Source organism: Asterias amurensis, chromosome 8, assembly GCF_032118995.1.
Source record: "Asterias amurensis chromosome 8, ASM3211899v1".
In the NCBI taxonomy this organism is placed as follows: domain Eukaryota; kingdom Metazoa; phylum Echinodermata; class Asteroidea; order Forcipulatida; family Asteriidae; genus Asterias; species Asterias amurensis.
The window spans coordinates 14,364,295-14,380,401 of record NC_092655.1 but is presented as its reverse complement, the minus strand read 5'-3'; the positions used below and the strand labels follow the sequence as shown (position 1 = coordinate 14,380,401).

Genomic DNA, 16,107 nt, shown 5'->3' with positions numbered 1-16,107 from the left:
TATATCACTGCGCTTACAAAAACTGAAAAATAAATGCACAATAAAACAACAAAAAACTTATCGAAAAAGCTACATACACAATGTTAGAAAAGCATGAGAAAAAGAGAAAAGCTAAAAAAGGGAAGAGATGTGTTTTCAGAAGTTTTTTTATTTTTTTGAAACAGCATCATCTGTCAACAAAAATTCTGAGAAAAATGTTCTAAAAAATTTCTTTCAGCGAAAATTGGGCCATACAACTTTAGTTTTAACGTATATCTAGTCAAGAAATGCATTGCTTCTCATCAGCCAGGGGTACAAATGTACATACATTATCATAGGTACCTGCGAAAGTAGAGGTTGATATTGTGTTGGGAGCCTTGGGAGTGCCACAGCAGACCGGGATGTATACTCCCCAGGGAGCTGAGAAAGATTAAAGGAATGTTATTGGCCAAATGACCAGGGGCCGATTTCACAAAGAGTTAGGATTCGTCTTATCTCGAGTTAGGACGAGTAACTCTTCCTAACTTAGGATTAATCTTAAGGTCTGCATGCTACATTGCAGGGTTGGGACTCACCCTTAGTCCTAATATTAGTCTTAAGTTAGGAAGAGTTTTATGAAATCGACGGCAGGACACTCGTGTAAAAAGTATTGATGCGATTGTTGTAACATGCACTATATAACATGTATAAGAACTAAATGTTATTATTATTACTATTGTTATTTATGATTTGGGGTTGGACAACGACAAATTTACTAGAGTGGGACTCGAACCAACGACCTCCAGAAAAACGTGCCGCACTCTACCAACTGAGCTATTTAGCCATATGTTGGAGGTCTCCCTATTTTGTCAATATCTTGATTCAGAGGTGCCAGTCAGATGCCATTATCGAAAACGATATTTATGGTTAACTCCGTCTTTTGTTTTGTCTTGTTCAGGATATGTTCACCTTGGCTTATGAGTTTGGCGGCAACTGTACCATCAAGAATAACCAAGGCTTTACACCATTGTCCCTGGCTGCGAAGCTACACAGGGTAGACCTGTTCCAGCACATTCTCTTCTTGGAGAGGCAACTCTCCTGGAAGTACGGCAACGTTACCTGTGCCTCGTACGCTCTCGATGGTCTGGATAGCATCAATCATGACGGTGGAGTAAATGATAAGTCATCACTACATCTCATCGTAAACCAGGTAAAGTTATATGCATACTTGGGATGGTTGTTAGCCTTTGGTCCCTTGTGTTGTGTAAAGCAAGAACCCAACCCACAGTGCACTTATAAAAAAAAAGAGTATGGGTTTGCCCCATTGTTCCTGCGACTGCATGTTGTGTCACTGCTCTTTGTTAACCATTACATGGTGAGCATCTGTAAAAGGAATCTGTCTCTTACTTCAAGCTCCACAACTTCAAAGAAAATACTGAATGTTAGCGCCTTGGGCTTAATATTGATTATTTATGTATAATTATGATAATTTGGAAGACTAATTATCCTCAATCATAGCTGTGAATCTGAAGTGTAAAGAAGGGGGTTACAATGAAGTTGAGCAAAAGGTGTGTAAAAGTGCCTCTTGCCAGCCAGCTACATTAATCCATATACATTGAAAACCACAGAGCACACAAAATGTTTGATATTTTCTAAAGGAGGAAAGCCAGAGGTTCCAGAAAAGAACCTTGTAACAAAAGAAGAGAACGAACACACTAATCAACTCACATATGGCGCCAGCCAGAAATTGAAACAAGACCGCCATTATGAGAGGCAAGCACTCGCTATCCATGCTGCTCAAAAACAACAGATCAATCCAGTGGCGGGTGTCCAGAATGGGTGCAATCAATTAGCTTCCCCATGTCGACCCTGGTGTGCTCATTCAGGTGAGCCCCTATCACACTCGCCCTCTCATGGTGTCGACATGCACCTCGGGCCAGTCCCAAGTGATCCTTTCCACAAGCAGGGCACTGGGGGGCTGACCAGGGTGAGCCCCTGGAATGACGTTTCGAACGTACCGGGGGTAGACCGGGGTCGACCTGGGGAAGCTAACCGAACACAACCTATACGTGACATGGTTAATACAAAATGTATCAGTTAAATCATCTGACAATCAAATCAACAAAACTGTATGAATAATTTATCAATCTGGTCTATCTACATCCCCAGACAAGCAAAGAGCATTTACAGATGCTGAAAGGTGTTATCTACAAGATGCTTGATGAGAAATGGAAGACGTTTGGCCGGTTTAACTTCTTCGCTCGGCTGGCTTCATTCCTTCTGTACTTGTCTATACTAACCACTGCTTTCTATCTACGACCAGGAAAGGTACGTTATAACGGTTTCTCATTTAATTCTTTCAGTGCTATGATCGTGCATATTTTTTGTAACCAGAAAGCATTTAAATTTATAAGTAAAAATATTGTTGAAAGTGTCACCCCTGTTTAGCCTGTTTTGTTTTCTGCCTCCACTGACATTTTCAACAACTACTAACTCATTTAGCTTAATCGCATCACATGCTTTTACGGTCAAGAATGTAAAACAAACTTTTTTAAACAATAAAATAAAAAAACGAATATATCAAATTGGTCCCTATAAACACAGATATTTATTGTCGTAGTATTTTTTTACTATTTTGTATTATCTTCCAAATGGTCATTTAAATCATTTTCAAATTATTTGATAATTAATTTAAAACAGGATAACAAAGTTTCCGAAACATCAGTCAACGTAACAGAGAGTCTTTTAGCTACAGCAGAGACACCAAATTCTTGCTATTTGCTCTACACAGATACACCTACTGACAAGGTAAGACATTCACCCAATATTTACAAAGCTATTCAGCAGAAAATTGATGCTAAGCAAGTTTTTCTGCCAAGAAGAAATAAGCAGGGAAGCAGTAAAAAAAAAACGATGTACAATAAATTCTCAGTTCTGAAAAGAACTGTCCTGCCTTTTAAAGACAGTGAACACTATTGGTAATTGTCATACACCACTCTTCTAACTTGGTGTATCTCAACATATGCATGAAACAACAAACCTGTGAAATTCGAGCTCAATCGGTCGTAGAAGTTGCGAGATAATAATGAAAGAAAAAACACCCTTAGATGGCTGATTTCGAGACCTCAAGTTCTAAACTTGAGGTCTCGAAATCAAATCTGTGGAAAATGACTTCTTTCTCAAAAACTACGTTACTTCAGAGGGAGCTGTTTCTCACAATGTTTTATTCTATCAACCTCTCCCCATTACTCGTAATCAAGAAAGGTTTTATGATGATAATTATTTTGAGTAATTACCAATAGTGTCCACTGCCTTTAACTACTACCTGGGCGGAAGGTATGAAATAGGCCAGGACTACTACTTTCTCTTACTGGAATCGAGGGGACTACTCTTTATTAACTTCACTGCCGCAGAGAGTTTTCTTCAGTTGGTCTCAACGCTTCTTTCATAATTTCACTCTTCCGTATCTCTCTTTTTATTTTTTAGGCTCGATTAGTTTTTGAAGTTTTGAGTCTGTCTGGAGCTCTGTTTTATCTCTTCTTTGCCTCCAAGGAAGTGTATCATTTAGGCAAATGGTCCTTTTTGAGACTCATGGTAAGTAACCATTTTCAGAGCAGAATTTTCTCTTCGTAAAGTATTTTTCAGAAACTTTATATTCCTGGCAAAAAGAATTTCCTCAGCTTTTTCCCATTGTGACAAAAATTCACCTGAGAAGTCTTAGTGCACAAATGTTTGCATTTCATTGGGCAGGAGTGTCCAATATTCATAATTCATAAATACCTAAGACAGTTTATCCATTCTGATTGGTCGAGAGGGCATCACTAGGGGTTGTTTGAACGGATGATATAACACCAGTAAAAAGTGTTGAAACATGGGCGTGACATGAGAGCTTGCACCTGTGCTTAACAGACAGTTTCTTCATTCCTATTGGTCGAGAGCAACGGCCACGGACAAATGTTAGAGAGTTCGAGGTGTACTACATTTTCTGATGTTTTGGTTTTTTAACTTTTTGACATTGGTTGAATAAATAAATAGTAATTCTAATTCTATTTTTTTCCTATATTTAGGTGTATGCTCCCGCAAAGGCAATTTTCATCTTATCGTGTTGCTTCGTTGTCTTGGCATGCTTTGGACGTATCCCGCCATGTAACCCTTATTATGAAGACATCTTTGTCACTTTTGCCATTCTCACCGCCTGTCCCTACTCTCTGTTTTTCTTGAGGTAATATTGAAACAGGTGTTTTTCTTCTAATATTACGAGGTCATAATGAGTTCAGTTTTAAAGCCACTTGACCCTTTCGGTAAACAGTATATTGTCAAAGGCCCACATTTCATGTATCTCAACTTATATATCAAATAACAAACCTGTGAAAACTTAGCATCTGAAAGCTCACAACTTCGTGTGACAAGGGTGTTTTTGTCACAGCTTTGTTATTTTATGCATATGTTGAGGTACACCAAATGTGAAGGCTAGTATTTGACAATTACCAAAAGTGTACACTGTCTTTAAGTGTACTTATATAATTATAATTAACAGGTGCTTATTTTATATTACCGTTGCTACTAAACCTAGCCTTATTTCTGACCATTGCAAAGCCTTGAAGCTTCTGGGTCCATTCATATTCATGATTTACAAGATGATCCACGGTACAAGCCGCTTCTGGCCACTATGGTGTCCAAAAAGTTATCTCCTCAGATTAAACAGGGAGTCTGCAAAAGTTCCAAACCTTCGACACCTGCTGAATAACTTATACTACTTTTAATTAATTAATAGAAGCACATTTGATATTACTACTGCTAGTAACCCTTGCCAAAATTGTTGACCATTGCAGAGCCTTGAAGCTTGTGGGTCCATTCATATTCATGATTTGTAAGATTATCCACGGTACAAGCCGTTGTGGCCATTATGGTTTTCAAAAAGTTAAATCCTCAGATTAAACAAGGAGTCTGCAACAGTTCAAGACCCTTGACATCTGCTAAAAAACCTATAATAATATCGAAGTCTTATATAGCACACGTATCTACCAAACAAGGTACTCAAGGCGCTGAATACAAACTTTCAGAAAGATAGGTTGTTGCAGTGATGAATTCTGAGACCAAATTATGTAGCCCCTTATAAGAGTTTACAAGGTGCTACGGCACATACAAAAGCCACAGCCCAAAACACCGGGGCAACCCCTTCGCTAATTGCACTGGGTTCTTTTACATGCGTTGCACAAAACACGGGACCAACGGCTTTACGTCCCATCGGAAGGACGAAGCAATGATTAAAAGTGTCTTGCTGAAGGACACAAGTGCCATGGCTGGGTATTTGAACCCACACTCTGCTGATCAGAAACATCAGAGTTTGAATTCGGTGCTCTTAACCACTCGGCCACGACACTTATACCACATTTAGATAACTAATAGATGCACACTTGATATAGCATTGCTAGTAAAGCCTGCATAATTTCTGACCATTATACAGAGCCTTGAAGTTGGTGGGTCCGTTCATCTTCATGATTTACAAGATGATCCACGGTGACCTTCTAAAGTTTCTTGCCATTTATCTCATCTTCCTCTTCGGTTTCTCTCAAGGTGAGTACACAATAAATAATTATCTTTCTTAAAAGTGTCTTGCTTATTAAAGGCTCTATTGGTAATTACTCAAAATATTTATTAGAATAAAACCTTACTTGGTGACGAGTAATGGGGAGGGGTTGATAGTATAAAACATTGTGAGAAACGGCTCCCTCTGAAGTGACGTAGTTTTTGAGAAAGAAGTAATTTTCCAAGAATTTGATTTCGAGACCTCAGATTTTAGAATTTGAGGTTTCTAAATCAAGCATCTGAAAGCACACAACATCGTGTGACAAGGGTGTTTTTTCTTTCATTATTATCTCGCAACTTTGATGACCAATTAAGCGCAAATGTTCACAGGTTTGTTATTTTAGGCATATGTTGAGATACACGTGAGAAGACTGGTCTTTGACAAATACAAATAGTGTCCATTGTCTTTAAAAACAAAATTTAGACAAAGCTAAAAGCCGTCCTTGCCACTCTTTGTGCTGGACTATACAAAAAGAAAACGGAGCAGCCGAGTCTTTTTAAACAGTCTAGATTGTAGAATGGAGGGAAACTTACAACATGCAAGAAGTTCCAAAAAGGATCAGTATGAGGAAAAAGCTGTTGGAATGGTCTTCGCATTTTTTGCTAAGAGAAGTTTTGTGGTCACTTTGCCCAAAACAATGGCCTTTTAACATCACCGGTTCTTGGACAAAATTTGACTTTTAAGACATAACCCCACATGTTTTTGCTCTTCACCTATAAATTAACAGTCTTCCAAATTGGTGTTTGGTTATGCGATGTACAAAGAATCAAAGGAAATGAAATAGTAATAATAAATAAATAATATGAACACTTATATTGCGCCGGTATCCACCACAAGTGATGCTCATGGAGCAAGGAAGAGGGCCTCGGGTTTTGAGGGCCTCTTCGAACTTACGAATAGAAGACATGTTACAGATATTAAGAGGCAGATTATTCCAAAGTAAAGGACCAGCATGAGAAAAAGCCCTGTCACCCAAATTGTTGTGGGTTTGGGGAACAACCAGTAACGACGAAGTGGATGATCTAAGACATCTGGAACGATTGTAGTGGGTAATAAATTGACAATTTTACTGAGGAGCAGAAATATGTAAAGAATTATAAACAAGCAGAAGTAACGATGTTTACACTTTTTTTTTTGAAATTGTAGCTATGCATATTGTATTCCTTGGCTACCACGGCGAGTTTGAAATCTTAGACTCCATAGTGGGCATGTTCGTTATGTCACTCGGCGAATTCGGTGATATCTATGCAACATTTGATGAGACAAGATACCCAACGATGGGCAAGGTAAGATAGAGATGCATCTTATTCTCTACTAGATTTAGATGAGTCATAGTTTTAGACTGACCCCCCCCCCACTGGCTCAGACTACAGATTGTATTTTTCATTTGCTGTATTTTATTTAAATCCCACTCGAGTAGCTAAAGCCTGTGATAAAGCCTGTGTGTAAGGTCCTTAATAGCATGTTATATTCTTAATGAACAAAAAAAGATATTAAATGAGATTTTCTCTAAATTTCAAAAAAATAATCATCAATCCACAAATGAATGTTTTTCTTAGAACATGAATGTTACTTTTTACCAAACAATTACTTTGGAGACCACTCTTGATCAATAGACTCCATTTACCAGGAGCTCCAAAATATGCAAAACCAATTTTATGAAATCCACAAAAAAAAATTACTAACGACCTTATAGTTCTGAGCCAATACATTCAGCCCAAATAGTCAACTGTAGAAAATTATCAAATTCTTAAAAACAGTGGACACTATTGGTAATTGTCAAAGACCAGTCTTCTCACTATGTGTATCTCAACATATGCATAAAACAACAAACCTGTGAAAACTCTAGCTCAATTGGTCGTCGAAGTTAATGAAGGAAAAAACACCCTTGTCACACGAAGTTGTGTGCTTTCAGATGGTTGATTTCGTGACCTCAAATTCTAAATCTGAGGTCTCGAAATCAAGTTCGTGGAAAATTACTTCTTTCTCGAAAACTATGTCACTTCAGAGGGAGCCGTTTCTCACAATGTTTTATACTATCAACCTCTCCCCATTACTTGTTCAAGTCGAGGTTTTATGCTAATAATTATTTTGTTTGATTTCTTTTTTCCCATTGTAGTTTTTGTTCTGTGTGTATATGGTACTGGTTGCCCTGCTGTTGGTCAATCTACTGATTGCTATGATGGGTAGTACCTTCAGTACCATAGCGGAGACAGAGAACGAATGGCAGAGACAGGTAATTATAGGAACCTGTAACCTGGGGTGGATTTCACAAAGGTAGTCCTAACTGAGGACTAGTCCTAGGCAATGCTAAGAGATAGGACCAGTCCTAAGTTAGGTCCTATCTCTTAGCATTGCTTAGGACTAGTCCTAAGTTAGGACTACCTTTATGAAATCGACCCCAGATGTCATAAAAGAGCCAAGAGAACCTGCAGCCGATTTCACAATACACTATGATTAATCCTATCTCAAAGTTAGGACGAGTAACCCGTCCTAACTAAGGATGGGTTTTTCACGAAATGCTAGGATCAATCCTATCTCAAAGTTAGGACGAGTAACCTATTCTAACTTAGGATGGGTTTCAGGAAACGCTAGGATCAATCCTATCTCAAAGTTAGGACGAGTAACCTATTCTAACTTAGGATGGGTTCAATGCGTCCTACTCTCGTAAATGAGTGAAAAACGCCACTCTTTTCATTTCAAGTTTTTCCGTCATATGGCTCTTTCAAAAGGGTGGTGGTTATTTCACTCTTTTAGAGGGGGTTTCACTCCAGGACAGAGTTAAAAATCACTCAAAAAGATGCAGACTTCAATATAAAAGAGTGGAAGACCACTCGAAAAAGAGTTGCCCCTCATATGGCTCTTTAAAGCGTGCTTTTTCATTTAGAGAGTAACGTCATAGATACAGAACTTTACTTGTCCTAAGTCATAAGATTAATCCTAAGTTGGGAAGAGTTTATTGAAATCGACGGCTGGACTTCTGGCAGTCATTATATGTACAAAGCTGAACATGGTTCACAACATTAAACCCTGCTTATTATAATAAGTGCACCACTTCATTTTAATCAAATTTTCATTAAAAAAAATAATGGACATTTGTAAACTGCCATATCTGTCAGAAAGATACTCCTGGTGCATAGAAAAAGAACTCTGCTAGTGACTAATACTTAAAGCTACAATGTAAGACTGAACAAACAAATTTTAAAGACACTGGACACTATTTGTAATTGTCAAAGAGCAGACTCCTCACGTGGTGTATCTCAACATATGCATAAAATAACAAACCTGTGAAAATTTGAGCTCAATTGCTCGTCGAAGTTGCGAGATAATAATGAAAGAAAAAACACCCTTGTCACACGAAGTTGTGTGCTTTCACCAGATGCTTGATTTTGAGACCTCAAATTCTAAATCTGAGGTCTCGAAATCAAATTCGTGGAAAATTACTTCTCTCTCAAAAACTACATTACTTCAGAGGGAGCCGTTTCTCACAATGTTTTATACTGTCAACCTCTCCCCATTACTCGTTAACAAGTGAGGTTTTATGCTAATAATTATTTTGAGTAATTACCAATAGTGTCCACTTCCTTTAAGGCTAGTTTTGAAGCTAGAGAGAGTGTCTACTAGTCTGAGGTTCAGTGGAAGAGCATCCCTTAGAGATGGCCCAGCATGTGAAAAAGATATGACAAGCGCAAGCATGAAAACAGAGGTCGCAGGTTCAAACCCCATACATAATTAATTAAATTTTGCTCAGTTAGTTTCCCTTGTGGTTTAAAGACAATGGACACTTTTGGTAATTGTCAAAATCCAGTCTTCTCACTTGGTGTATCTCAACATATGCATTAAATAACAAACATGTGAAAATTTGAGCTCGGTTGGTCATCGGAGTTGCGAGATAACTATGGAAGAAAAAATACCCTTGTCACACAAAGTTGTGTGCTTTCAGATGCTTGATTTCAAGACCTCAAATTCTAAACTTGAGGTCTCGAAATCAAATTCGTGGAAAATTACTTCTTTCTCGAAAACTAGGTCACTTTACCGGGAGCCGTTACTCACAATGCTTTATACTATCAACCTCTCCCCATTACTTGTTACCAAGTGAGGTTTTATGCCGATAACTATTTTGAGTAATTACCGATAGTGTCCACTGCCTTTAATACTTGACACTATGAAAGACAAACTAATACCATCCATTCCATTAACCTTTTCATGCACCGTTTATTTTAGTGATAAATTGATCATGTCGAAACATTAATTGTTTACTTGGTGTTTTTTTTTTACAAATGACAACCCCCACTCAAGAGAATTAAAAAAAAGTCCTCTTTCTCACTCTAAAAAATGTGTGGTCCTGCGATCATTTTACAGCTATTTCTTTTTGAGGGATTTAAACCTAGCTTGTTTAAATGCCTTTCCTTTTTTCAACCCATACCTAAGTAAAATTTGCTCAATTGATTTCCCTTGTGGTATTAATGCTTTACATTTTGAAATACAAACACTCTACAATCCATTTCATTATTAACTTTGGCATGCACCATTTATTGTAGTGATAAATTGATCATATAGACACATTAATTGTGCACTCTTTTTTTTTGCAAAAATGACGACCCCCCCCCCCCATGATAAAAAGAAGGGGGGGGAAAAGGAGAGAAAAAAACATTCTCAAAACTGTGTGATGATGCAATAATTTACAACTAGCACATATAGAGGCTCCTGCCGTCGCTTTTACCAAACTCTTCCTAACTTAAGACTAATCTTAGGACTTAGGATGAGTCCCAACCCTGCACTGTAGCATGCAGACCTTAAGATTAACTCGAGATAAGAAGATTTCTAACTCTTTGTGAAATCGACCCCTGCATTATGCGCTAGTTTTCTCATGTTATTATTAATATTTGTTTGAAGAAATGTAAGCCGGTCACTAGTGACCATTTTGGCGCGTGAAAGCACTACAAAGCATCTTAAAGGGATGCTGCAGTGAATTAAAATAAAACAGTTAATTTTGCTGTCATTTATTTCTGATATATGTATTGAACCTCAACCAAATGTGTTTTGTTTTTTCCCCGACATATCTCACTTGCGTAATTAGTGAATAAGTCATGCCCCCCCCTTTTGTGGATTGTTACCGCCCCCTTACCATCGACGTCACGTCGGGAATTCAAACATATCGTCGGCAAAAAGAGTCTGGTCCCTAGCTACACGCGCCTAGGTACCAGGCCACATAGTGCACACATCTCTATATGCACACAGCCAGGGGACCTGATGGCTCGGGTTCCCGACATGACGTCACGTTTATGCCCCTTTTAGGGGCGGGGTGGGTTCCCTTAATTTCTTGAAAACCATTTTTAAAATACTTGCGCATTTAATTAAAAAAATAAAAAAATATTTCAGGTTTAAAAAGTCATGTTTAATCGATTAAATTATTTTTAAAAACACTGCAGCCACCCTTTAAAGCATCTACAAAATTACTGATGGGTGTTTCATGATATCATCATGGGTCATGGCACACTTTGTTCAAACACCATTTGTTTGTGATTCAACAAATTAATGTTCCAAGCTTTTCTCAGTATCATTCCAGTTTAATTATCAAGCAATGGTATCAATGAAGGTGAAATATTTATGATGAAATTATTTTATTTTTTTAAGGATTTGTTTTATTTTATTTTTATTTCAGTGGGCTAAGATTGTGCTGATCTTAGAGCAGTCATTGTCACCGGCTGTGAGGGTTAGCATACAACATAAATACTCTACGCCTGTGTGGGACGGACGGCAGGACCGGGCTATGATTATACAGACTGAAAATGAGGTAAGTTTGGCTTGTACAATTGTAACCCGAATCTGAACACATTTTTATGAAACTTGCGCATAAGAAATGAATAATTGTTATTATAAATGGCTGGCTTTAACATGTTCTGCACCACTTTTTTATCCAAGTCACACATATTGGTTTGGCTCTGGCTTAGGAACTGGTGTAGGTTTCCTAAGCCATTTTGAAAGAATACCCTTTCAGTACAAAGCTTCAAACAGGGCCCATTTTCATAGCGCTGCTTAGCGGCTGTTTTGTGCTTACTGTGCAATTTCTATTTCATAGCGCTGCTAACCGTAAGCACACGAAAAGGCATGCTAACCTTCCGGTGCTTCACACGAAAATAAATGACGTCACAATGCAAATCCACGGTAAACACGCAATATGGCTACCCAATTTTTCTGCTAACCTGTGAAATACGCTAAGGCTTAAGCAAATTTTTCTGCTACAGTAAGCACGCAAATTTGCTTACCGTTAAGCAGCGCTATGAAATTGGGCCCAGGCAGATGGAGCCTAAAGCCCAGTCCATGCTTCCTGTGAATGCAACATGAATGATATGTGTTAGCACTGTATACTCAGTACATTCCTGAGTTCTATGAAAAAAATCACAGGCATAAATTATTACAAGTGTGGTAGTCGAACCCGTAACCTTTAGAGTTCTAGAGCAGAGTCATACCAGCTACCAACACTGGCGAGTCTAAAAACAATAAAAAGGTATCTGTGCGTATTTGTTTTTTCTTCTAGGATCACGACGATGCAGTTATTCAGAAATCGAAGCATCGACACAACGTCAACAGCAAACGAGAATTTGTTGATGGTCAATGGAGAACTTTATGAAGGTAGACCTCCAAGTGTTATTTTATGGAACTTGGTGTTAGTATGTAGGCTATGGATTACAGGAACGTTACATAATTGGTCAGACACAAAATCGCGAAGATCACATTTACATCAAACTAACACGGTCTAATGACGATGATAGTAGAAAACATCCCTTCGAAATATTTCTGTCTGCAATTTCACTGGACGCCATTTCAGTAAGCGACACTTTTGATGCGACAATAGATTAGTTCAGACAATAACCTTTGCTATCAATGCTTTAGCAAGACATGTGCTTACCGCAATGGCACCCATGTTGTACTTAAAGTTTGAACAATAGATAGAGCTGCGGTTGCCTATCTTGCGCCTTACGATCTTCGACTGTGACGCCCTGGATACATTGTTTTGAGGGCGGAAAATATTGATAATACAGGTTTATCATTAAAATGTTCCTGAAAATAAAATAAATGTATGTAATATTAACATAAAAATTAGCATATTGTTGGCATAAAAGCTTACTTGGTATTGAGCAATGGAGAGCTGTTGGATAGTATAAAACGTTGTGGGAAACGGCTCCCTCTGAAGTAGGCCTAATGTTTTTGAGAAAGAGGTAATTTCTCAATCGAATAATAAAAGATCTGAAAGGACACAAAGTAATGCTGAAACAAGGGTCTTTGTTCTTGCATTATTGTGTTGCAAACTTGACGACTAATTGAGTCAAAATTTTCACTGACTTGTTATTTTATGCATATGTTGGGATGTACACCAATGAGGAATACTGGTCTTTGACATTATTAACAAACGTGTCCAGTGCCTTAGGGAATTAATAGAATGGCTAAGTGATTCATGCATGTGGACACATATGCATTTTATACCAAATGCTTTTCAAAGACCAACTCGACCGATCTAAGGCAACGTGTTCCTTTAATTGTTATAAGCATCTCAAATAATTCTCTTTGTACAGTTATACTGTGAGATTGTAAATAAGGCTCTGTTGTAGTTAAAGAAAATGTTGTTGCAAAACAAAGTGTAGGTATTGTTTCAGTGTTAGTTAAAGCTGTCATTCAAGACAAATAATATGTGTCAACATCTTGAAAATTGAATCATAGGACCATTATCGGTATGAAGTCGTAACACCGAGCTGCCTTGCTATTTAATGCAGTGATGGGGGGAAAATGTCAAATTTAAAAAATTGTTTAATAGTGTGGCTCTTTTTTTCCCCCCGAAGTATCGTTCTAAGATGGTTATTACAATGATTTTCAGAATGGTGCTCCAATAGGTTGGTATCAAAATGGAGGCTTCTCCATGGTTTCAAGTCGAGCACACAAAAAATGGTTGATTGACCTAAATATGGCTTAAAAGAATAAATAGATTACCACTAATATATACTGTTAAAATGTTTGATCAGGACAATAACCAAAACATTATAGACATCATGTCACAAAATGTACAAGTTTAATGCCAGCCCCCAAAAAGTTTAGCTTTTTCCCAAAAACATTGAAATATATTTGCTCCTAGCATAGATTTCCAAGAGACCAAATGTGTTGAGCATAATATTAAAGAAATAATGATTTCTTTTTTAGTTCGCCCTACCAAAATAATTTCTTTTTCGGAGGACATTGTACCAAACAATTTTCAGGGGGTCTAATATAAACACAAGCGGTGGGGCTTTTCAACGATACAAATTCCCAACCAGTAGATGTAGTATATTTTTACGGTCTGTTCACGAACTTCATGGGCGAGCTCAAACGAGTTTGATTGGAATGGTGCTCCAGAACTTTGAGCCTGCTCAAAATTTTCGCCGACCATTCCATCCTGCAATTGGATGGAGTGGCAATGTACTTTAAAGGATGTATGTACTTTTTGTAGGACAAAATACACATTGTCCATAGATATACACTAAAATTACACAGTTTGAAGATAATGATAGTAGAAAGCTTCCCTGGAAATATTACGTGCTGAGGTGCTGTAGTTTTGGGGAAATGAGTAAAAGAATGTCATGAAAATAATTTTCGTCTCACGAGACGAAAATTATTTTAAGCATTTACAGACGTATTTTCATGACATTGCTTTACTCATTTCTCAAAAACTACAGCACCTCAGTAAGTAATATTTGAAGGGAAGCTTTCCACTATCATCATCTTCAAACCCTGTACCCGGCGTACATGTACTCTAAACAGATTTGCTGAAATGGGATGAAACTAGGTACAGCTAGCATTAGGCTACAATCATCCTGTTTACAGACAACTCATACCAGAACTTAAATAAATACCGTAATTTACAGACATTTCTGGCCAAATCTGTACGTTATACCCAGACCAAGTCCAATTTACGATTTTCTAAGGACATGTTCTGATGTTTGAGAACTAGTTTGGTGCGACCCACCCTACATAGCCAAGTGCACCTTACTGTAAGGATCCGCCAAGTGCGCCCTCGTTGTTAAACTTCTGAAACGTTTACTCGATATATTTTAGCTGTCATTGACTGGCATTTATTTATCATCGACTGCATTTTGGCGAATGCTCGTCCTTCCCATGTCTCTACCCATTACAACAAACTGTGTCACAAAGACAATAAAACACAACGTACATGATAATTTTGGCAATAAGATTTATTTATAGGTCTTTCTGCCATGCATACTGATAAATAATATTGTAATTATATGAGTAATCAAGTGCAAACTGGTAACTGTTATTTAAACCCATCCACAAAGTGCAACACATCTGTACAAATATCAAAACTACTGCTCTGAAATCAACAACTTAAGTGTAGGTCTTACTTTTTACTAAATAGTTTCTCTAGATAATCAAATTTCTTTATATATTTATTATTTGTGAACATTCAAAAGTTTTAAACTATATTCAAATATTTTTTCAATTTTTTTTTTGTGTTTTTACATACAGTTTTTAACCGGGGCAGTGACAAGTTAGACTTAATTTCATTTTTGCTGCCTCTTTTTATAAATATATATATATATATCCGTTACCTTTTTTTTATATTTATTTCGTTTAAAATTTGTTAATATTTTCTCTTCATCTGTATATCAAGTGCCAATAATATTTGTGAAGGTTAAACTTCTGTGTGTGATCATTTGGCATTTGGCAGAAGTCACTGTTTTTCATGTGAGCTGGTTCAACTAGAAACTGTGGTATATCACAAATAGGTTTTGTTGCTAACAAAATACATCAAAAATGGCCGTTTTAAATTAACTGAAAGATATGGGGTAGCCTGGCAATCAGCGTGCACTTGTGTTTTTATCCCGGACTTGATTAGTATGTACGACTTGGTTAACTGTTGTGATTCAAAATCTGTACTTGTCATACTGTATGTCTTTCATTCAAAAGAACGATGCATTCAAGAAACATTAAATAAATATCGTACAATGGATTCTATCAAACGTGTAATTTGTTCATTTGCAACAAGGAGTGTGGTTATCTTCAAGACGCTTAGGCAATTTGATCTGCATAGGCCGTCTCTGCAGAATAAGCCACTTGCGTGTTAGATTTGAATATCGTCTGGTACATGTGACAATGACAAGCTCGGTACCCACTTGAAGTGCTCAAACTAAAGAGATGGTTACTTGCTTTGTCACATAATTCGGGCAGCGAACACCCATGCACAATTCCGAATGAAAGTGTATGGCACAATCATCTGGATACTGCTTTACAACCGCTTGCTAAGTCACATACTTCGGGCAGCGAACACCCATGCACAATTGCGAATAAAAGTGTATGGCACAATCATCTGGATACTGCTTTACAACCGCTTGCTAAGTCACATACTTCGGGTAGCGAACGCCCATGCACAATTCCGAATAAAAGTGTATGGCACAATCATCTGGATACTGCTTTACAACCGCTTGCCCAAAGTCCTTTGACATGAGTAACTGTCTCTTCAGTCTGAAGAATTTAAATCTAAGCATTAACTGATGACTTTTTACAAATGT

The 16,107-nt window shown here is 37.6% G+C and overlaps 1 protein-coding gene across 1 annotated transcript in view; it reads left to right on the top strand.

Annotated features, from left to right (window-relative positions):
* Window positions 1-15,701, top strand: part of LOC139940953 (transient receptor potential cation channel subfamily V member 5-like) — a 31,136-nt gene extending 15,435 nt beyond the window's left edge. Inside the window, exons 5-14 of the mRNA XM_071937358.1 lie at window positions 917-1,168; window positions 2,128-2,286; window positions 2,659-2,766; window positions 3,445-3,552; window positions 4,026-4,180; window positions 5,426-5,535; window positions 6,695-6,834; window positions 7,668-7,784; window positions 11,214-11,345; window positions 12,090-15,701. Coding sequence (XP_071793459.1) covers window positions 917-1,168; window positions 2,128-2,286; window positions 2,659-2,766; window positions 3,445-3,552; window positions 4,026-4,180; window positions 5,426-5,535; window positions 6,695-6,834; window positions 7,668-7,784; window positions 11,214-11,345; window positions 12,090-12,182 — 1,374 coding nt within the window. The 3' untranslated portion in view covers window positions 12,183-15,701. The remainder of the gene's footprint in view (window positions 1-916; window positions 1,169-2,127; window positions 2,287-2,658; window positions 2,767-3,444; window positions 3,553-4,025; window positions 4,181-5,425; window positions 5,536-6,694; window positions 6,835-7,667; window positions 7,785-11,213; window positions 11,346-12,089) is intronic.
* Window positions 15,702-16,107: the final 406 nt, after the last annotated feature.